General features: G+C 46.4%; 1 protein-coding gene across 12 annotated transcripts in view; it reads left to right on the plus strand.

Moving 5' to 3' along the window:
• Nucleotides 1-484: 484 nt before the first annotated feature.
• CAMK2G (calcium/calmodulin dependent protein kinase II gamma) overlaps nucleotides 485-22111 on the plus strand; it is a 120070-nt gene continuing 98443 nt past the window's right edge. For 3 of the 12 annotated variants that reach the window (XM_049809504.1, XM_049809507.1, XM_049809510.1), the window contains exons 1-2: nucleotides 487-749; nucleotides 2600-2694. In XM_049809504.1, coding sequence (XP_049665461.1) covers nucleotides 685-749; nucleotides 2600-2694 — 160 coding nt within the window. In that variant the 5' untranslated portion in view covers nucleotides 487-684. Of the gene's footprint in view, nucleotides 750-2599; nucleotides 2695-22111 lie in introns of all 12 variants that reach the window. The other 9 variants (XR_007507155.1, XM_049809500.1, XM_049809499.1 and 6 more) reach the window with 5 other exon arrangements.

Here is a 22111-nt window from a genome sequence, read left to right on the forward strand (position 1 = left end):
CCCTTCCCTCTCCCCTTCCCTTCCCTCTCCCCTTCCCTCTCCCCTGCACGCAGGAAGTTAAATCCGGCCGCGGATCTCCCCGCCCCGGGCGCTGCGGCCCCGGCCCGGCGCCCCCACGGGGGGACCTACGAGAAATACCCGCCGTGCGCCCGGCCGGGGGTCTCCTCGTGGCCCTGCAGCCTCCCCGCCGCCTACGGCGCGCAGCGCAGCAGGCGGCTAGCCCGCCGCAGTCTGCCCGCCCTCCGTGCGCGGGGGCGGGGGTGCTGACTGCAGTGCCCGCTCCGGCGGCCGCGGGCGGGAGCGGGGGGTGGGGAGGTGGCCGCGCCCCGGCCGCAGCCCCCCGCGCGGGCGGCGGCGCTGCGGGCGCCCCGGGAGCGCCTCCGGCGGCCACACCCCGCGGCGGGCCGGGGCCGGCGGAGGGGCGGAGGGAGGGGGGGCCGGCGCGGGGTGTCTCCGAGCCAGTTCTCGCGGTGCTGGCCAAGCTCAGCCTCCTTCCCCTCCCCGGCGAGCGGTGACTGTGCACGGCGGAGCGGGGAGCGCCGAGCCGGGCGCTGGGGGAAGCCCGCGCCGCCCCGCCGAGCCAGGAGGGAGGCCGCCGAGCAGCGCGGCCGCCCGGCCCGTCCCGGCCCGTCCCGGCCGCCCTGCCCCATGCCCCAGCGGCGCTGAGCCTCTCGCAGCCCGAACATGGCCACCACGGCAACGTGCACCCGCTTCACCGACGAGTACCAGCTCTACGAGGAGCTCGGCAAGTACGGAGCCCGCGCCGCGCCCCGCCGCCCGCCCCGGGACCCGCCGGCGCTGCCGGGAGCCCTGTGCCGGCGCCCCGGCTCTCCCGGGAGCCGGAGGAGGATTAGTTGCCGCGCGCTGTAATCCTGCTCGCCAACACCCCCCCCACCCCCACCCCCCCCCGTCCGCCCTGGCGGCATCGCCGCTGAAGGGAAAGGTGTTTCTGCGCTCCTGGGTCATCTCCGCCGCTGGATGGGGTGTCTCCGCAGCCTGCCTCGGGCTGCACCCTCCTGTTGCACCCCGGGATTTCTTCTCTTCCCCCTTGCCCTCCTCAGGACCAGGCTGCCGCCTTCTCCTCCCCGCGCCGTTTCCCTGCTGCACGTTGCCGTTCCCTTCAAGTGTTTCTGCGCCGGGACACGGCGCTGTTACTGCCACTTGGCGATGCTTAAGTCGCCGCTTCCTTGTCCCTGTGAAAGGGCCAGGTGCTGCTGCACCGCGCTTCTCCCTCCCTCTCTCCGCACTTGCCTCTGCATTGGCAGACCTGCTGCTGCACCCTAGGACAGGGTTTTGCAGGGAGGCCCGGTGAGACAGGAAGGCGGTGTAGCAACGACCAGGGTAGGATTATGGGGCCAGTGCTTTCCTGGGTGCTGCTGCTCTCCCCCTCCCTCCCTTCCTGCACCAACCGCTGGGCTTTGCTGCATCTCTTCTCTCCAGCCCGGTGTCCCCGTCCCTCCCCACACTGCTGCAGCTGTGTGTCACCGAGCCTGGGCCCTGGTGCCGGTGCTCACCTTGCTGCTTATTGGTTTGTATGTAGAGGTTGAGGAAGGGGAGAATAAGCCAGGACTCTGGCAGTATCAGGAGGATTCAGGCTATTTTAGGCTCTCTGTAGGACTAACTGTCTTGTGGGGCCCTCGTGCAGCTTCTGTTCCCCTTTCTTATACTTCAGATATGTACATTTGTCCGTTTGTCCATAGACAACGGGTTGACATTCCTAGCCTGAAGCACTTAGAATTTTCTGCCAGTTTTCTCTTACTTGTCCTTTTTCCCTTTTCAGATCTTTCCTGTAAAGCCAGTTGTTATTCTTTTCCCACCCTGTTTTGTTGTTGTTTTATTTTAAAAAGAAGGGACCGCTTTCAAGCGCTCATCTGTGTAGTCCTGTAGATTTTGAGTCCCTATCTTTTCACCTTGGTCTCTGTTGTATTATCTTTTCTCCTCACAGAAATCCTTCTTCCCTCTCTCTCAGACCTGTTCTCCAAGTGGCTCTTTGGAATAGTTGTAATAATATCAATAGTTGCAGCTTGAGAAAATGTACAAAGCCTTGTAGCTTCCTACTCACTTCATTAATAGGTACATGCTTATCTCCATTTTGCAGGTGGGTGGAGAGATATAAGAGAGCTAGTAACTTCTGCAAAGTGTTGCAGCGGTTTCGTGACCAAGCTGGCACTTTAAACATGGGAGAAATGAGTCCTGGTTGTCTGATGTAACTGCTGGGGGTACTGTCTTTGGGAGATGGACTTATCAGCTAGTTTTTGCAGTGTTGTCCTGGGCTGTTTGTCTTGCATTCATCAATCTCTTAATGTCCTGTTTCTGTGCCCGTATGGTGTCTCTCTCTCCCTGCACAGTGTGCTGCTCTTACTGTGCTGTCTGTGAGGGGGCTTTTGAGGGGTCTTCAGGAGGCCTGAGTACCATGTAGACTGGGTTTTATTTGCTTATCAGACAGCATGCACTGTTCATCAGATTCTCATGTGTTGACTCCCTCCTCTGTATGTCTTCTGCCATGTCCTTAATCTGGTCTGCTCTGGGAATAGAAATTGCTGCTATTGTATTCTCATTTTCAGTTTCATAGCTCCTACCCTCTTTATTTGTCTTCTAGGGGAGCCTTCTCTGTGGTCCGCAGATGTGTAAAGAAGAGTTCATCACAGGAATATGCTGCAAAAATCATCAACACCAAAAAACTGTCAGCCAGAGGTTAGTGTCTCGATCAACCCTTCTTCTTTTTATTAATAGAAAATACTTCACTGGAGTTGAAGCTGTAATAAGTTTAAGGGATCTGAAGTTGCTTGTCTCGGTCATTATTTCAGCATTACAAAATAATTGAGTTCTGTGGCAAAGTGGAGATTGAAAGGAGGTAGCGTAGGGTGATAGAAAAATTCCTGTATCTGGAAACGTATACTCTGTGGTGTTGTCTTTTTTTCTATTTGATATCTTTCTTCTGCAAGCTGAGCTAGAGGTACATTTATAGAAGATTTTCTACGTGTGTGTACTGATCACTCATAATAAAGAGAAGTGTTGCAGACTGATTTTGCTGAATGTATTTTCTACCTAGGAGACCCGTCTTAGCAGAACAGATGTGATTTTTATTTTTTTTGGGGGCTTAGATGCTATAGGCATTGCTGTAGTTAAACATGGTGTGTTTGGAAACTAACAAGTTTGCCTTCAAAGGCAGAAGTAGGTTGGATGGAGAAATCTTACGAACTAGACTTCTCAACAAATTAGAACAAGTATTCTTTGCTTTTGTTAGTCCTGGAGACTTCTGAAATGAGACTGTAGTCTTATGAAAAGAGAAAAAATCTTAACTCTTCCCCCAAGCTGTTGGTCTTCTGTTTTCCAGGGACATACATATACACAAAGGGTAGTGTACCTTGTAGTATGTGGGGAGTGTATCTTCTAGTGTGTAGGGAATCCCTTACAGGGATTAAAGTTGCTTCGTGGGTGGGATGGATGAGAGGGAGAATAAGAGAAACCAAACTGCAGTAAATGATGCTGAAAGCAGAGTGCAACAAGTTGAGATGCCAGAGGCGACTGTTTCTAGAAGAAGTGAACAAGACAAGATCTAAGTTCTTAGAGGCCTTTCAGATTTGACAAGATTAATGTATTAGGCCGAGAAAAATAGAATATGCATTCTCCTTTTTGCCAGAATACGACCAGAAGATAGCTTGAAGAAGGGTGAAAAATTTCCATTTACTATAGTTTGCATGGAGGAGTAGTGTCAGAAGTAGAGTGCAGTGCCATGAAGTTTGATTTCCGCATCCTGCCCCCCAACTTGTGGAAGTAAGCATATGTGATAATGTATTATTTCAGTATCTAGCCTGAGTCAGATTGCGTTGGGGACCAACCAGTGGAGCCCTAGATTATTTAGGAGGTGGCTGCAGATCCTGTAGGAATTGGTGTCCTTCCATGGTCAGGTGACAGTGCCTGCTGATGTAGGTGGGATATTCAATCTTTTGAGTTCAAAATTAGTTCAACTTAATATGGGAGAGGTTTGAAGGGTGGCTTTGCTTGCTGATGGCCATTAATGCTGTGTTCGTTCCACAGAGTTCCCTGTCGATCCTGTAGCAAGGTCTAAAGCTGAGGAGAGCCATCTTCTCAGATGCTAGTGGACACAAGCCTCCTTAGGGAAGGGAGAGGGTACATTGATAAACTGATTGCAAATGAGAAACTGTTTCCTTACAAAGGAGGTGGTATTGAAGTTAACTCTGGAGATAAGAAAAAGGGTGAAAACAGCAGGATGAATATAGTTGCAACAAAATTCAGAAACACGTTAGCAGAAGTCCAAAAGTAGCAGAACTGATTGAGTCAGTTTTTAAGTGTTTGGGCACCTAATGAGTGACAGAGGAAGCAATATATAGATTCTAATTGTTTTTCATATTAAGGGGATAACAGTTTTGTGACCCAGCAAGTAGAAAAAGTAAGTATGGGTGGATACAGGCCATGTTTTGATCTACTACTTAACTTTCTAGATTTCATACCTTCCTATAAATAAAATACATTGAGGATACTAGCCTGGTCCTCAGCTACATAACTCGAGGCAGCTGGCAATGATTTACTTACAAAGGTATTGGTTAGGTAGAGGGCAGGTGTGGGAAGAGCCGATTAGGGAAATGGATGTTTCTGCTAGTGCAGAAGAATACCAGAAACAATGGACTGGTTGGGTTTCGTTGAAGTCTTACCTGAGGAGTAAAGAATCTGCATTTACAGTGAAAAGTAGATGGTGACTCCAGCTGAATGTATAGGTTCCTCAGTTATTCCAGTTGTGTTTGCTGATAGCTCAAGTGATTAGTACGAAAAGGGTCTGAATATTTTGATAGGAACTTAGTGAATTCACCTTGGAATAGGTCTTTAAAGCATTGAAGGAAGAATGCATGCTATTTAGGCATTGCAGCTGTAAATCAGTGATTAGGGAGGTTCAATTCAGCAACCTGAAAATGAAGTCTTGGAGAAAGGTGTTATAGAAAGCTGTCTACCACGGGAGGAGAATTATGGCGTTAATTCTGCAGTATCCTGGATATATGTTGCCTGATGCTTCCTTCCCCCAAGCTAGCACTTCTCCCGGGGAGGCCATGTCTCTGCCCAGCAATACATACGCACGGGGCTCTCCTGTGCACCCAACTGCATGCCTGTCTATTGCATGGGTGAACGCACCCTTCTGACCTGCCTCCTGCGTTGTTGGTTTTCTTCTAGGCTTGGTCACAGCACCGGAATATTCTCTCATGTGGGAACAGCCTGCCTCTCTCCAACTTAAGCATAGCTACATTTAACATTTTGTACCTTCTCTAGCAGAATTTGAACCTGTATAGATGCCTGATGTGGTAACTACTACTTCAAGAGCCAGCGTCTTGCTGCAGCTGAGAAGTATGTCTAGCCTATTGCTGCTTTGCAGAAGTTTGCCTGCTGTAGTGCTTCCCTTGATTATGCCCAAGAAAATTATAACAAAGCCTTGCTCTCCTTCTGCAGTACTTCTTGTTACCTTTATTTTTCAAGACTCTTGGTGAAGAAATACTAGATAGCTGACTGGGAAGTGATGAACAGCTTGCTGTACATAGCTGAAAAGGAGGAAGAGGAACACTTCAGGGTGAATTGTATGCGTTTAAAGGGTTCTGTATTACTTGACGTGTTTATCAAACTCTCTTCTTAAAGCAGTAAAGAGTTGAAGAGGCATGGTGCTGTTACAAGGCTTCTCTGTGAAAGCAAGGAGGATGAATGCGGCGCTGGTCTTGGTGAAGGGTGGTCCTAACAACTTCAGTCTAGTAAGGTTCACCCTTTGTAAATACAAAGTCATATGCTGAGAGGAGAGTCTCTTTTTTCTGTATTGTCTGTGATTTTGGGATGCCTGTTCTCTTTTTTAATAAATTGTGTCAGTAAGAGGTGGTCTAGATTAAAATTCATATTTTGGCTTTAATGAAGTATTTGCTATTATTCATATTGTTTTGAGGCTTAAGACTGCCTGGTGAAGAGTATGCCAGGAACTTTAATGTCAGATAGGGGCCAAGTGCTTGTGGAAATGGAAGGGAAAGAGACTTCACCTTAGTCAGTGTTCAGCTGACATATAAGAGCAGCGGCTATTACACATGGGGAAAATAAAATGCTTCAGTCATCTGAAATTCCTATGGGATTGAATACACAGGCTTTTACTAGAGCTACGGGTAGAGGGAAATAATAACTGTAATTTTTTGGAAGTTGTCTTGTGGGTGTCACCATACTTCTTGAACATGAAAATTCATAGCAAGTAGTGCTTCATTTCCTGGGCAGCAGTGAAGCTCAAATGAAGTAAAATTACTTGCAGTGATCAAAAGGATCAACAGAGAAGCAGTAGCTTTAGTAGCAGTAGGGAAATATCCAGGATTTGGCTCTCCAGCATATACTTCAAGAGATAGTCCTGGATTGGAAAGAGGTAGACAGAGCTCTATCCTGTGACAATTTTTAGGATGTTGTTTGTGCCAAATAGTACATAGTGATCCTACCACCATGTGTAGGATTTTTGGCCCTTGTTTCTTAGGTGGGGGGTGAGAAATCTCTGTGCATCACATATATTGTTGAATTTCATATGCTACTGATAATCTGTATCTTTCAACTCTTGCAAGTGTCATCTCTTGGTGAAAAAACGAAAAGCAGCTGTCTAGGAAGTTAGACCACTTCACTGCTTTCTCCTTACTGTGGCTTTGCTCTTGCCTGTTGAATAAAGAGGTGGATTCTTTCCCTGATCTTTGTCTTTCCGAATTTGTAAACCAGATGAAAATTTGCAGTCTACCCGGTTCTTCTGTTATTGTTCCTGTGGGGGATTATGTGGATTGTGGGAGGAGCAGTATCAAACCCTGACGGGAAGAAAGCTCTCTCTTGACACTTCCAACTCATTTTTTTTTCATACATTTCTCTTCTTCTGGCTTTCAGTTCCATAGTGGTTGCTGATTTGGGCTTTTGTATGTATGTTTGGTTGGAGGTGTCAATAGTAATTTCCCTGGACACTGAAACATTGAGCTTGAATGTTGCAGAGGAAGTTTAGCAGCATCAGTCCCTAACCTTTGTCTTGATCTGCTCTGTAAACATTCTCAGCCGGTGTTTGAGTTAAGACTCTCTTGGACTGCTCTTGTGGCTGCTAGGTTTGAAGTCCCCTGTGGGCTACAGCACACCCGCTAGAATTAGCCAAACGCAACGGTGGTGCACTGCAGCCTGGCAAATCGGCTCTGTGTGAAAGCAAGGAAAGCCCAGCATACCGGTCACAGATGGCTGAAGTGCAAATCCAAACTCATGTAGAAATGTCCTGTAATAGCTGTCCTCTGTGTGTGCCTGTGTTTGTAGGTTGGGGACGAATGTCCTTTCTTGCAGAGGACAGCAAATCAAACCGTGTCCGCTCAGCTGTACTTGCTGAGCAGCCAAGTCAGGTCTGGTCATTTGGTGTGGGAGAGGAGCTGCCCTTCCCGCAGGGTGGGCCTTGGGCTGAGGGTGAAGAGCTTCCCTGGCGCCCCAGCTTCTCCTCCCCTCTGCTGCCTGCGAGGAGTCTGAGAGATGCTGTGATTAGGAAGCATATATAGGAGATCAGCTGCAGTGATGGCTGGGGATTTTTTTGGAGGTCCTTGCACACGTGGAGGGATGGTCAGAGCAGAGTGCTGCACCCCCCCCACATCCCTCCCCCAGCGGTGTGTGCGGCTGGGGGCTGCGGGGGAGGACTCTGGTCGGTGGGATGGGTGCGTGGACAGCGAGCGCCTGAACTCTCCGTTCTGCACCGCAGCACACATGCGTGCGGCGGGGGGTGGCGGGGGGGGCTGCTCCGCTGATGTCAGAAACTGCATCCTCCCGCCAGCAGCCTGCCTCCCCCTCCTCTTCCTCCCTGCCTCCGCCCGCAGCCCTCCTTAGGGGAAGAGGGGTTCAAGCGCTATATGTCACTAGGGGGAATTTCTCTGGAAGAGGTGTTCGGAGAAGAGGAGGAGTGTGTGTAAAAGCAGAGACCCTGACCTTGGAGGAGAGGCTGGGACTGGGAGCTTGGTGGGGGGCTGCCGAGGGTCAGCCTGGCTTTTTGCCCGCCCCAACGCATGGACGCGGGCGGGAGTGTGCCCTGGCATGAGAGCTGGCAGAGATTGGCAGGGTGGCGAGCGGTGGAAGCTTTGCTTTTGCTGTGACTCCCTATGGCCAGAACCTGGCTTCCTCCCGTTGTGGATGTCAGCGATGGTTGGGGTTACCCTAGGTTGCCTCTCAGTTTACGCTGTATATTTTATAAAGGAGCTGGAACAGAGCAGACAGGATTTCAGGTTGTGTCTGTCTTCTCAGTGGTCACATTGAGTATTAAATTTCCAGCATTAACAATGAGGAGGGGGGGCAGTAGGCACACAGATTGGGCAGGAGTTCCTACTGCCTCCACGTAAGGTTGGAGAAAAGGGCTTGGCGAGAGAGTCGTGTTTCTTGTTTTCCCAATATAAACTGGATTTGTGTATGGCAGAGATGTGATTAGACTAACTCCCGCACGTGTCCCGAAGCCCTTGGCTCTAGAGCATTTACTCGGATCAGCGAGCCATGATTGAAATATTTCCAGGTATCCCTGCAATGAAGAGCGAAGAGCGGGATGTTGAGCACACTGTAGATATTTGGGGCAGAGAGAGCTATTTGAATTTCTTGTAAGAAGGATCCAGTGCAAAAGCTATGGGGTTTTTTGTTGGTTTTGGGGTGTAGCATGGAAATTTCACTGCCTCCAAATTTAATTCTTCTCTGGACAGTGCAAAACCATCACTGCCAGAGGAGGACTTATCCGTGGATCATGCAGAAATTTCTGAAGAGTGCTGCCCCCCCACTGCGCCGAAATGGTGGGTTAATACCACTGTTTTAAGAGAGGGCTACGACAATCTTTTTGTTCCCTTCCATGCCCTGGAAGGATTTTAGTTTTTCTGGCCCTGCAAATTGGTTGAGGACAATTTTTAAAAGGGAAGCATGCTAATATAAAAATCTCCCTCCTCTGTGCCACCTATGAGTATCACCTATCTGCTTCACAACCCTGACAACCAGGGTATCGCCCCCTTTTCATTAATTCTGGCCTATCACCTATTGTGGTGTTTCAGGTGTTTCTTTTTCTTTCCTCTGTTCTTGAAACCTGACTTTGACCAAGTTAATAGATGTTACCAAAAAATGTTAATTTGCCAGTGTTTGACTATAGAATGAGCTATTGCTATTGGCTTGGCTGGGGGAAGAAGGCAATATCAGCTGGCACCAGGACCACCAGCACAGGGAAGAAGCCTTGAATGTTGTAAGAAGAAATGTGGAGTGTCTTACCTCGTTGTGTGTTTGCTTGCAACAGAAGTGTTGTCAGTGCTCAGAGTAGTCATGTTGGGGAAAGCAGAGGTGCATTGGTTTCTGATGGGCAAATGTGTACTTAAAATTTTGAAGTGTTCGCTATATTTTGTTAGTGTATGGAAGAAATGTCAAGCTGTAATTTAAACAACTGTAGTTCCTGCTGGCCCTTGTGACAGTAAGCTTAATGCTTCAAAATGTAGGGTCTTGTGAGCTAGGCTGACCTCAGGTTCCTTTTTGTACCTTCTTAAATTTGCTGTCTATTTAAATATCACTGTACACTTCTGTTACAGCTCCCCAGCATGGTATTGCTGCCTACATGATTTTTGGAGAACAGTAGCAGAATACTTCTGAAGAAATGGGGCAGCAGTATCTTAGAAATCAGCTTTTGAACACTGAGGGTAGCTGAAGATCAGTGGGGCATGGATTTAGTCTTCTGGGGAAACTGAGTCTATAGCTGTTAGATTTTGATTCCTTATAGCTTTTTCCACCTGTTACTCTCTGGCTCCCTTTCTTTCTGTTTGAATTTTGAATTTGTTTTTAATGTTTATTTGTCTCTCGTGGATTGGTTACAGTAATTGTATTAATCTATAATGCTTTGATTGAAAATATCCCTTTAGTAATGCTGCTTTACCCTCCCCCTTTCCTTCCAGAGAATATTGCAGAATTCCTGTTGCTCCCACCTGTTAGATGAGCAGACTGGGGAAGATGGTGGCTGGTGCAAGAGTCTAATTACTGATGACTCTGAGAATAATTCAGAGATATAAGGAGAGCTGGTTAATGTTGTATCTTCCCTTTTTATGATGGGATTAGGAAAGGAGGAAGTAACTATGGCTTTACTCCTGGTGTCGGGATCTACCTCGCTCTGCTCCTGGCAGAGTCAGAAGGAGAATTCCCCGTCTCCAAGATGTGAGTTGAGTAAATGTGATGACCTTTCAGAGAATGTGTGTGTGCATGTGCATGTAGATGTGATACTGTACTCTCAGTACTTTCGCATTACGTTCCTGAGAACATGAGTTACATATCTCTCCAAAGTGGTGACCTGCTGTCCTGCTGCTTCAATCGAAAGTTCCCATCTTGAGTGAGCCATCGGCCAGGCGGCCACAGCCCTGGGCTGTCTTGTCTTTCCTGTGACTGGAGTCTGCTTAGCAGTGACACTGGGACAAGTCCAGGTTAGTGTCCTGCTGCTGAGAAGGGTGCTAGCTAATCTTTTCTCTTTGCTAGAAGGCACAGGTGATATGGCTGTTAAACACAAGACCCTTTTTCTCCAGGGCAGCAAAGGTAGCATCTCTTTTTGCAGTGCTGCTGTTAAGTGTGATTCTGTCAGAGTCCCAAAAACTGAGCTGAGAGCTGTCTTGGAGTAAAGAGTAGGCACTGTGGGAATGAAGACACAGTTAATTTAAAACAAAACCCATGCAAACATACCTCTAGGGAAGGATGGTGCCCGTGAAGATGAGCCTGGGAGTGGGCATAGCTCTTTGTAGGCCTACTGAGCCAAAGGCTAAATGGCAGAGAAGGCAGGGAGCAGCAGCCTGCCTGCTGTGGCAGAGCTGCTGGATTATCTCGGGGGCGCTATTGGCATGATGACAGTGGCAAACAGGGACTGAAAAATTTACCAGATCCGTGTGAGCCAAAGGATTAAACTTTCTCATAGGAGTGAAGGGAGGGGAGGAGGATGAAGGCGGGTGATGACGTGTTAATGAAGGACAGCATCCTAGTGAGAAATACCAGGGTTGCTTTCCTATAGCCACTGGGATGGCGGAGGGGAATGCGGACTGGCATTCTTCCTCCAGTCTAAACTGTGGGCAATACTGCTCTGACAGGTTCTCTGTTTGAAGAGGGGGTGAATGCACGCTACTTTCACTGGGTAAATGGGCAGGATTTGCATTGTTTTGGCAGATGAAATGTAAGAAGTGGGAAAAGATGGTGTCTCTCTCTTTTTTCGGTCTTTTTTTTTTTCTGTTCCCTATACTCACAAATAACTCTAGTTCTCTACCTCATGCTTGCAGCTTTTCTGTATCAGAGTTGGTGCAAATAATCAAGTTTCAGTGTTGCCTGCAGTTTTCAGACTATCGAACATAAAGCTAACCAGCCTGCACTAGTATTATTGATAACGCAAGGCTGTTGTCATTGAAAATGTCTGATGCAAAACCATGTCAGCCCTGTTAGGGCTAGTACTGGTCTTGACCCTGCATACTGCTTTTGTCCCTGCTGGCTTCTCTTCCCAGAGCTGTAGTGGTGTCCCTGCATATCAGAGCTGATAGCATGTTGGGGAAGGCCTAAGTGGTGGGCAGGTAGTGCGAGTTTTCCCTCCACTGGAGTCTAAGGGAAGTCCTATCACTACCTTGTACTGCAGCTTCCTTTGTGGAGGTTGACCATTATAAGGAATGGTCCTAGAAGAATTAATGCTTTGCAGTTGGCTGGGGAGCAAGGAGCTGGTGACGGGGGTCTCTGCCCTCAGTGCCCAAAATCTCAATGCCCCATAGCTCAAAAGTTGGTACCACTTGGTTGTTTGCAGTACTGCAAGTTATCATGGTACCTTTTTGCAGGCTGCTTCAGGAAAGACTTAGCTGGTCATGCACGGCAAACCACGTGGAGCAGCAATGCACATACTAGCATAAAATGTTTGCAGACTTAGTAAGATAGAATTGTGGTGATTAAAACTAGCTCCTTTCTAGAAGGGCGGCTTCAACTTAAAACATTTATTGATTAAATGAGACATTAATACCTATGGAAATTAATAGTATAGGTCTTTCCCCATAGCCCAAATCCCAGTGGGCTTTTTAAGCCCCTGTGAATACAGGCCATGAGTGAGAACAAGGATGTTAAGGCTCCAAAGCCAGTTTCTGAAAGCTTGTGGAAAGGGTTCTTTCCTTTCCCTTCCCTCGCTTCCACTCCTCTTCTAGGCACCTGGGTTAGCTGGTGTAGGCTGCAGCTTGTCTAGTGGAGTAACTCAGTATTTGGATGTGCTTTATCTTCTGCTGTTACTGTGTCGTCTCTGGTAAGTCAGTTGGTGTAGACTGTGGTGATAGCTGTGAAGAGAGAGAGATGTAATTTCTTGATGTTGAAGACAACTCTCCTCTGAAGGAAGAGATTTTCTCAATCCCAGGGGAGCAGTGAGAAAAGGAAAAGTGGTCTGACACAGCCTGAAGTCTGAGGTGAAAAAAGGAGGGAGAAGAGCTAGAAACCTTTAAACTTAAGTGCATTGGGTTTTCTTCCTTCCTCTGAGCCCTCTTCTTTTACAGGTGGGACTGAGCATAAGATAGCTCAAGCAGATGAGTTTTACCCCCAACCTTTCTCTTGAAGGAGGTTATTTCCTGAACCCGTTGCTTTGTTGCAATCTTCCATACATTCCAGAGGAGTCTGCAGTTGGTGGACTTCCTTCTGAGTGGGGGGTCTTCTTGTCTGTGTAGCAGAATACAGTTAGTGTGTAAAGTTCCCTGCAGCTCTGGAGACGTGTGTGATGTGTGTGTTGATCCTGCTGCTGTGCTTGCTGCTAGAGATCTGATGTCATACACCTGACTCAAAATGTGACTTCAGAGGGCATAGTCCAGTGCTTTCTCTGGGACGCGCTTACTAGATGCACATTTCAAATAGCATGGGTGCCCTGGAAGCTTTTGCAGGGAAAACAGCTTGCTAAACCTCTTGTATTGGTCTCCAGCCCCTGCCAAATATACTTAGCATTTCTACTGTAGTGGAGCAGCTGCCATTCTGAAAATGTCCGTGTGTATCGTGTATCTTGTGACTTTTTTTGTGTGTGTGTGGTTTTTTTTGTTTGTTTGTTTGTTTTCCTCCTACCACCTTGTGTCAAAGCATATAACATTTGTGGGTGATGGGCCAAGAAATCACCCAGGGGGGCTGAAGGAAAAAATAGATGTGGAAGAAGGAAGTTGTCTTTAGTGCCCCCTGTAACACACAGGCACTTGCTGGAAGGTTGTTCTTGGAGGCTAGTAGAGAGTGTAGCTTGGTGATGCCAAGCAGAAGTTCTTTCTGGTTTTTGCCCAAAGAGTTGGTATGCTGTTAAGTTTAATTTTGCCTGCCTCGGTGCCTCTCAGTGTACTCCATTTGGGTATCAAATGTCCTCTGTTGAGATTGTGTCAGAGAGATTGGAAGAGTTGAAGTTGCGCAGCTTTATTTTGTAACTGGTGCCAGTGCAGAGGCAAAGCTCAATCGTGATGGATTGCTTCTTCAGTGCAAGTTAAAGTAGTGATTCATAGCACTTGTGTTACTTTAAATATGCCTGATTTTTGGACTGCAGGATTGAAAAGCAACTTCCAGCTCTGCCCATTTTTGTTTGACTTGTATGTCATTTGGCCTAGAACCTGCCAGCTCTGCAGATTAGGCTATTGTGTTGCATCTACTGCTAGTTATGAAGTTGCCCGAATTAAAATTTTCAGTGTTGCCTGATCAGTGCAGAGCAATGATCCGCAGCCTTCACTGTCTGTCTGAATTGCTCTTGCACTTAATAAGGATGATGTAGAGGAATGAAGTGTTGGTCAGCTCGTCCTTTGTGTGGAAGTGCTTCTACAGCAGCAGACTAGGAGTTGAGCTTTCATAATGCACTTGTCTTCTCCAGACAGCCAAGTTCAGCATCAGGGATGTGAAAAAAGAGGAACAAGGTAGTTTGCTTTTTTGATAACCATTATCAAATATTGCTGGCAAGTCCAGGTGAGTCTGGCTGCTGCTAGCAGTTTATGTTGCTGCAGAGCTGGTTACCGACCTTTAAGGAAGCATGTTATGCCTTGTTAACTCTTTGTGGCTGTGTACACTTAGTTTCTTCAGTAGTCCTGAAGCTGCGCTTAAAAAGCTTTCCCTCCCACCACCTCACAAATGGTCAAGAAGTTTCTTGGCTTTCCTAGGCTTTTCAGCCTGCTCTTCTCTCTGAAGAAATATGAAATGTTAACTGTTGAAGTTTTTTCTCATTTGAAAAATAGCTGAAACTCCATCCCCATCTTAGAAACAAAACTCAGGTCTCACCAATGCAGTTAGCTTATCTGAAGTGGTGGGGGCGGCCAGCTTGGAAACTAGGAAACATACAGCTCGGCTGAGCCAGAGGAATTTATATTCTTCCTTCTGCATCTCTGAATTCCTGGATCCTGCATTGCAGTGACTTGACGCTGCTGAGACCTGCCTCCCTGCCACACTGTTACCTTGTCTGCTAACCAGCTGTAGTCTGATATTTATTTAGCTGGTTCATCCAAATCCACTGGCACCTGACGTGATCAACTGATGGGGAGAAGAAAGGAGCTCATGTCCAGAAATGAGCTCACTTTGTGGGATTTCTCTTTGCTAAGCTATGCACTTCAGACCCTCTGTGCATAGCAGGATTGAGACAGAGTCACTGGAGTTCTTGCACGGACCACTGTTGCTGTGTGTGTGGCGGAGAGGTTGTCAGTGTGGCTGTGTCACCTTCGGAGCAGCTCCGTGCCCTACTGTCTTGCTTACTGCATGTCCACTTTAAGAGGGTTCATCTGCAATGCAGCTGTTAGTGGGGAAGTTCTGTAAATCAAGAGGGAGCGAGCGCAGGCAAGCCTGATGTCTGCAGTTGTGGTTGGGTCCTACCCACAGCACAGGGAAACTTGTTCAGAAAGACTTTTTGAAGGAGGAGGAGTTGAAAGGGATGGTAGCACAGTGCTGATGCTAGGAGCCCCTCCTTTCTGTGCCTGTGTCTGCACCAGCTGCTCAGGAGCTGGAAAATGTGTGGAAAAGCACAACAGGCAGCAGCCCTGGAACTGGAAAGTCCTGTCATGCTTTTCTCCTCACTCCACCACAGAGTCTAACTAGGTGTTTGCTTAGGGCTGATCCTGTCAGGATGTCTTTATTGCACACTTGCTTCTCACACAGGATGTCCTGTTACAATTCGGAGCTTGTGAGCTTCTGCACGTGACTCAGAAGCACGCAGAGGCTTCATGAGTCGCAGGTTTATTACTGTGCCCTCCTCTGTTGCACGGGCTGTCAAAGTGACCACTTGCTGGTGCAAGGGGATGGTGCCAGTGACCTGTGGGGATGCTGTGATGCCAGGGAGGAAGCCCACAGGTGGAGTCAGCTGGAGTGCCATGGCTGTGCAGGTGTTGTACCTGGCAGGCTGGGGACTGCTGCTGAGTGACTTGGTACAGGGAGGAGGAGAGGGACCACGTGCTGCCGTAGCCCTGCTTTAAGTGGGGCAGATGCGCTGTCTGAGGGGGAGCTCTGCAAGGATTGCAGCCCCTCAAGTGCATATCAGGGAGGCTGGCTGGGGACCATGGGGTTTTGAGCATGTGGCTGAGGACTGGATGGCTTGCTGTTCTGCTCTTCCCCTGTCCCTCCGCTTCTCCAGTGTGCAGAAGCCCTTTGAAAGACTGGGTGTCAGCCATGCCTGGGAGCACTTGCAGGATTGCTTGCTAGTTCCCCAGCCACAAGTTTCTGAGGATATTTTGGTGAAGAAAGTCCTCTGTGGTTTCTGTGGTTAAGCAGCTGGGAAGTGTGATGCCTTCCCAACAGGGATCCACAGGGATACTTGGAACTCTATGGGCCAGAGCTGGTGAGGGCCTCACAGGACCTTCCTTAAAGGTGTCTTCAGCTGGGGAGAGTGCATGCTCCTTTTCACTCTGATGCTTAGCAAGCAAGGCTCCCTCTGCTGCATTTGAATGTATTCTGGGCAGACTTGGTTCTGGGTTTCTACTTTGGTTTCTTTATTTCCAGTTGGGAAAGCATCTCCTATTGACTGTCATTGGTGATGCAGGAGCAATTGGGGTGTGATTCACCACCTGCTTTTCTTCCTCTGTTTCCTTTCTGCTTCTCCTGTTTGCCTGGGCATTAGTTGTACATCTCATAATAACTGAATTGTGCTAACCATGTATAAGCAATGTTCCCTTCCCTTTTGCTGTGGGACTGGCTGACTTGTTGTAAGAAGTTATTTTTAGGGTTTGCTTCCTGGGATATTCTACCCATGGCCAGTTATGGTGATGAAAATGTCACTGAGGTGCAGAAAGGACTCCCAACTCATTGCTAGCATGCCTGATCTTTCTGTTATAAGCATGTTTATGGGGGACGTGAGTCCCTTACCAGTACATCACCTGTGATTAGGGAGACACCACAATGACTGTGCAGCATGATTCCCTGTGGAAAGCACACTGAGCTTCCAGTGTGATCCAGATAGATTATGTGGCAACTGAACTGGCCTGGGGGGAAAAAAAATTAAATAAGAAAAAGGAAAGAAGAAAAAAGCCTTTCTTTGGTTGCACTGGAGTTTGTTTCTGACCTTTTTGTTTTTCGTAGATAGGGTTGTCAGTGCTGCAGAGCTGTGTGTCCAGTGTACAGGGCTGTCCCTTACAGGCAATTTGCATCTTGTACTGGATGTATTAGGTTGCACTGGGTTACTGCCAAATGCCTGGTCTAGACTGGAGGAGAAGGTGTGTGCTTATTCTTTTTAAACACCTCTCCCACCCCAGATCTGCAGCTTGCAACACCTGAAAAAGCTGATCTTTGTTGTAGCTACAGTCAGCAAAGCATGAATGTAATACTGACAAGTTACAAGGTCCAGCTGAATGAGGCCGTGGGTTGACAAAACGCAGTCTCTGGTGCCAGTGTTAGCTTAAGGAGCATCTGCCTCTTTGGAGATGTCTGTTCCCTTCTCTGTATTGCAGCAGGTCTCTCTCCTTTTCTGTCTCATCCCTTGGATCAGGAAACCAAGCTCAGAAGAGCCCTTCAGTAAGGAATTACTGAAGTGATAGGGATGGGAAGGCATTTGGTTTCCAGACAGGTTTCTCGGAGTAGCCATGGAAGTGTTTGCTTGGGTGTAGCTCTGGGAACCAGGATTTCCTGCAGATGGGACTGAGAAAAGTGCATGTGGAGTAGTACGTTAGTGCACCAGACCAGTGGATAGCTCTTGCGTGCCTGTATTGTACTCCTGGAAGAGAGCATGTGGAGCAGAGACCTCTGAGTGGCTTTGGATCCAGGTGGTGGGGAATAGCAACTTGGTTTTCAGGCCTGATGCCATTGGGACTGGGAAGCCGGGTGGCTGCGGTGCAGGGATGATGGCAGCAGTCTCAAGGGGCTGGGCACTGTGCCCATGCAATGCAGAGCCTTGCCAGCTGCCTGAAGGAGAGCCTGGTTACAGAAAGATTGGGAGACACTCCTCCCTGACTAGATAGAGCGTCTTCAAAGTTATCAGTGCTTAGAAACAGTTTTGTGTATGTTTTTAAGTAATCCTTACATTTAAAGTTGCTTTAGTGAGTGGTGACTTTTCCTCTTAAAATGTCTTGTCACTGTCTTGCTTCTATACAATACCTAGAAGTACCCAAGAACTTTGCATACACAAGATCAAGTTTTTGGACTCTTCAGGAACTGGAGGCAGCCATGCTGTCTCTTTCCCCCCCACCCCACCCTGCTCCATGTTCTTAACTGCTGTGTGGACTTACTGATACGTGGTATATTTTGCCCTTTTGTATAGAAGTGTTTTGGTGGCTCTGCTGTAGGTGATATCTGGTGTGGTGCATGTGTACATTTTAAGTCTTCTCTCACTGAAGTTTCTTGGTAGCCTGCTCTGTATTTACAGCTTGCTCTGCTTAATTTAAAGTTATCCTAGTATTGCTAGGGGAACTTAGTCTTAAAATAGATGGTTTGGCCTTTTTTTTCTTTTTTTAAATTATTCTAATCCTCCGAGACTTGGTGTTTCTTGTCAGAAGAGTCTATTTTGATAGAGGTATTATCTTCTTTGGAGATGAGTCATTCAGCACTCAGGTACAGAACCATTCATCTGTGTTCTCAAGAAGATTTTCCAGTTAGTTTACTCTGCTCGTTCATGTCCCTCAGATACCAAATCAAGGCAGCATTTCCAGCATCCTTCCCTCTTTCAGCTGGTTTGGAATAGCTAAAAAATAAGCGATGAATATAGGCTTGCTGTTGCATGGATACAGGCGCCCCCAATGTATCTCGTGCAGTGAAGAATGGCGTTCTGCTGAATACCAGCATTAGGAGCATGCAGGAAGTTCTGTGTTTTTGTTTCCCTCCTGAGTTTTCATCATTTGGGTTCAAACATAGTTTTCCTTGGTTCATTCAAAAGAAATCCAACTGTTTGATGACCAGTGGTTCCATTATCATATAGCATTTTATTCAAGGGCCACATCATACAGATGTGTTGTTGGGAAACTGGGGACTGGATGCAGTAGGTCTGCAGGCTTGGACAGCCCTGATAGTGATGTCTGAATTGAAGTTTGTCAGGGTTGTATGAGAAGGAGCCTGCGTAGCCCCTCCTGCACAGGATAGCCTTATGGTTTCTGTTCATATGTTGGTAAAGGTGGAGTCAATGCCAGGAACTTCTTCCAAGTAGGTTTTTTTCCCAAGGTTTTGTTAGGAGTTTGCTCTCTCCTATGGAAAGGGATGGGTGTTTAGTCTTGTTCTCCAGGAGTTTGATTCCCCCCACCCTTTGTCCTCCCAAAATTTGTTTTCCCCTACCTGAAAGAAGGTTCTTCCACTGTACTGTGCTCCTCTGTGCCACCAGAAAAGTGTTTCTGTAGCTTATTTTTAGCCATGTACCCTCAGTCTTGCTTTGTTGTTCCCCCTGTCAACAACGTAATACATCAATAGCTTTCATTAAGCATCCTTTATTCTTCCAGTACCACTGCTGGGCAGGGAAGTATTAGCTCGGTTTTACTCATGGAAATACTGAGAGAGATGCGAATTTTAAAGTGCTTTCCAGAACACTTGGCAATAAGCCATGATGAGTTAGGAAAAGAGTCCAAGTCATATTCTTTGCTATAACAGTGATAAGAAGAGTGTAGGTAGAAAAAAGACTGTGGGCATTTGGCAGGAAAATAACGTGGGCTAAAGCATATAGTATTAAGAGGAGTTGTAGTCTAATTTGCTGGTTATAGGAATAAGATTTTGGTGTCTTCCTTGTACTGCTTTTCCCTCTGATTTGCTTATTGTTTATGGAGTACATCTCTGATGTACATTATGTTGCTCATGCCTTTGGACTCTCTACCTTTCTGTTATTTTTTTCAGTGATAAGAGATGGTTTGAAAACTACAGGTAATTGTTGTTGATACAGAAGGCTCTTACACAGATGACAATAAACATCACATGATTTTTTTGTGTGTGTGTTTGTGAAGACTAATCAGAAAAAAGTAAAGGAGATCACTTAGATATAAAATTGTTCCTTGTATCGGTCATAACTACATGAATGGGGACAGTAACATCTGCAATGGGTTGCTTTCGGAAATGAGTAAAAGTAGGGCGTCAAAAATAAAAACTTAGATCTCTAGGATCAGCAACTGTACCTAAGAGCGAAAATAAGAACAATCTTATGACAAGAATTTAGGTAAATTCTAAGACTGGCTGCATCTCAGGATCTGAGTAAGTAATTGAGTCAGTTGTGAAAATTTAGATTATGGGATGTTGTCAGGAAACAGTTGCTGCTCCCCACTCGCTGTGTCTCTTTGGCTGACTAATCAGTCTGTTTGTGCAAAGGTTTCCTACATCCTGGAGAATTTGTAAACATGCACATTAATGTATGGTTAAGGCATATGAAGTGTTTCCAAAGGAAAAAGCTGTAGATGCACAAGGTATACTGCTGCAAGCCTTCTTGATCACGCAATACTGCCAAACTAATATGAAGTCTTCAAGTGTAGAACATCCTTTGCCACCCAGGGAGGAATAAAATTTTGGATGCATTTAAGGAGATTACTGTTAGCTTGTCAGAAGGAATAATGAGAAGTTATGGGACAGAGGTGAAGACCTGTCATTAACTGAAAGCTGGTTCAGGGGAGGGAAGAAAAAATGGGAGAGAATGACCAGAAAGCTATTCTACACTTCATATATGCTGGGGATACTGCTCTCATTTCAAACAGTGTGATTCAGGTTTTGTTTAGAAGGCATTTAGAAACCATGCTGTGGAGGTGTTGGAAGGAGAATCCATATGAGGGGGGGAGCGGAGGGAAAAGGAAAATGCTAGAGAGAGGTGGAATGTGATTAAGGTTAATTAAAGTGTGCTGTGAAAACTAGCTAGATGTTCTTGTGTGCCCTTTCTGTAATAAGAGACATATGTGGTTATGCAATGAATTGAAAATTTATCTTTTCAATAATTCATTTCAAACTTGCTGCCTTGAGACAAATATCATAGATTGGAAAAAAGGATGAGAAACTTGGTGTAATTAAAGTCGGCATATTTGGAGAGGAATTCTTTTTAAAAAGTAAAGGGCTTACAGACTTATTTCTTCAGGTTATTTGTGTTTGGCAATGGGAGTTTAATTCCTTGTGCCCTTTGTACAGGGTGACTGGGATAGTCCTGAAACATAGATCTGTGTCTTTGTTTTTATTGACAGTTGTTTTCTCTGTAACTTCAGAGAAGAATACAAGCTTCCCTTTTTCCTAGCACCACAGGAGAGTGGAAGATGGGGGAAGGAGTGGAGGTTTGACTCCAGGATTGGGAGTAATCCACCCTATAGCTTGATTTAAAAAAACAAACAAACAAACAAAAAACCCACAAACAAACAAAACCTCAAAGGACATCCAGCCACTCACTCTCCTTTTTCAGTCTGTCTTTTCTGCCATCTGGCTGTCCTAATGTTATAGCATGAATTAAGTTGAATTGTTGCTATTCTACCTGAATTAGCAGGTTTCAGCCACCATTGGTTATGGAATTAGAGACAAAATGAATTAGTGCCCTGGCAGTGAGTGTATATTAAATTTAGGAGCTGACAGTACTGCCTATCATGGCTTGACTTTCTCCACTTTTGGAAATGACATTTGTCTTTCTTTGCACTTGAGCTTTGTTTTCTTAATCTTTAGCATGTTAGAATAATGTGTAATGCTGTTGAAGACTAATGCTGGTGCATGAACCTATGCTAGCACTATTGCATGTAACTTTTTGGCCTCCAGGCTGCAAAAAATTTTTCCGCTAGTTTGTTGGGGATTTTTTGATGGAGGGCAGGGTTGAGGAGAGCAAAGGGAAAGCCTCAAGAACCAATAATGTAGCATTCTGTGATGCTGTTTTTAGAAGTTCTATGCCCTATGTAAAAGACACTTAGGAAGCATTTTCCCCCCCCCTCCAGTTTTTTACCTCCTATGAAAAGGAATGTTAATGCTGTGAAGGAGGATGTGGAGCACAGTCCTCCCAAGCTCAGTCCTGTGAACTGCCTGGATGTGGCGCGTGGTTGGAAATAACTTTTTACACTGGAGCTATAAACATTGTTCTGCTTCTCTCTGTGGATGGTATGCTGGTTGCCTCCAAACAAACACTGTGTCTGTTTATTACTAGAAATTCAGGTTGATTTAAGCAGTATTTGAATCAAAAGCATGAAGAGTATGATGTCAAGGCTTCTCTGTGGAAAATGATATTGTAAGTTATTAGCTGATTCAATGTACAAGTCATAGGGATATCAACTATATTACTAACTGAAAGCCCTGGTGATTCTGCAGGTTTTCTGGAGCACTGAAACACTGCAACAAATTGGGTAGGTACTTCTTTGACTCTTGAGAGTGGGTTTTAACTATTACCCGGGCTGACTCTTCTAGCAAGAAGCATGCCAGCTTCCCCTGTGCTTAGTGGCTCTGTGGCTTCATAAAAGTGAAATTCTTGTACAGCCTTCTCTTTTAGGCTTCCAGGAACACACGTTGTTTTGGACTTTCAGCTGAAGTGAGAGTTCACTATCCAGAGTCTGGCTGTTTGGGGGGTGGGAGTGGAAATGTTTGTTCCTTTAAGTTGCTTATGCGTCTGAAATTTAAGGATGTGGTTGCATATCTTTATAAATCCATGGTGTGATCACTAACCCCAAAAAGCTTTGAAAGTTTTTCACTTAAGAAAAAGAGGAGGTGTGTTTGTCTTTTTTTTCCAATTGCTGTGTTTTAAAAT

The sequence above is a fragment of the Accipiter gentilis genome, chromosome 9, assembly GCF_929443795.1.
Source record: "Accipiter gentilis chromosome 9, bAccGen1.1, whole genome shotgun sequence".
NCBI lineage: Eukaryota > Metazoa > Chordata > Aves > Accipitriformes > Accipitridae > Astur > Astur gentilis.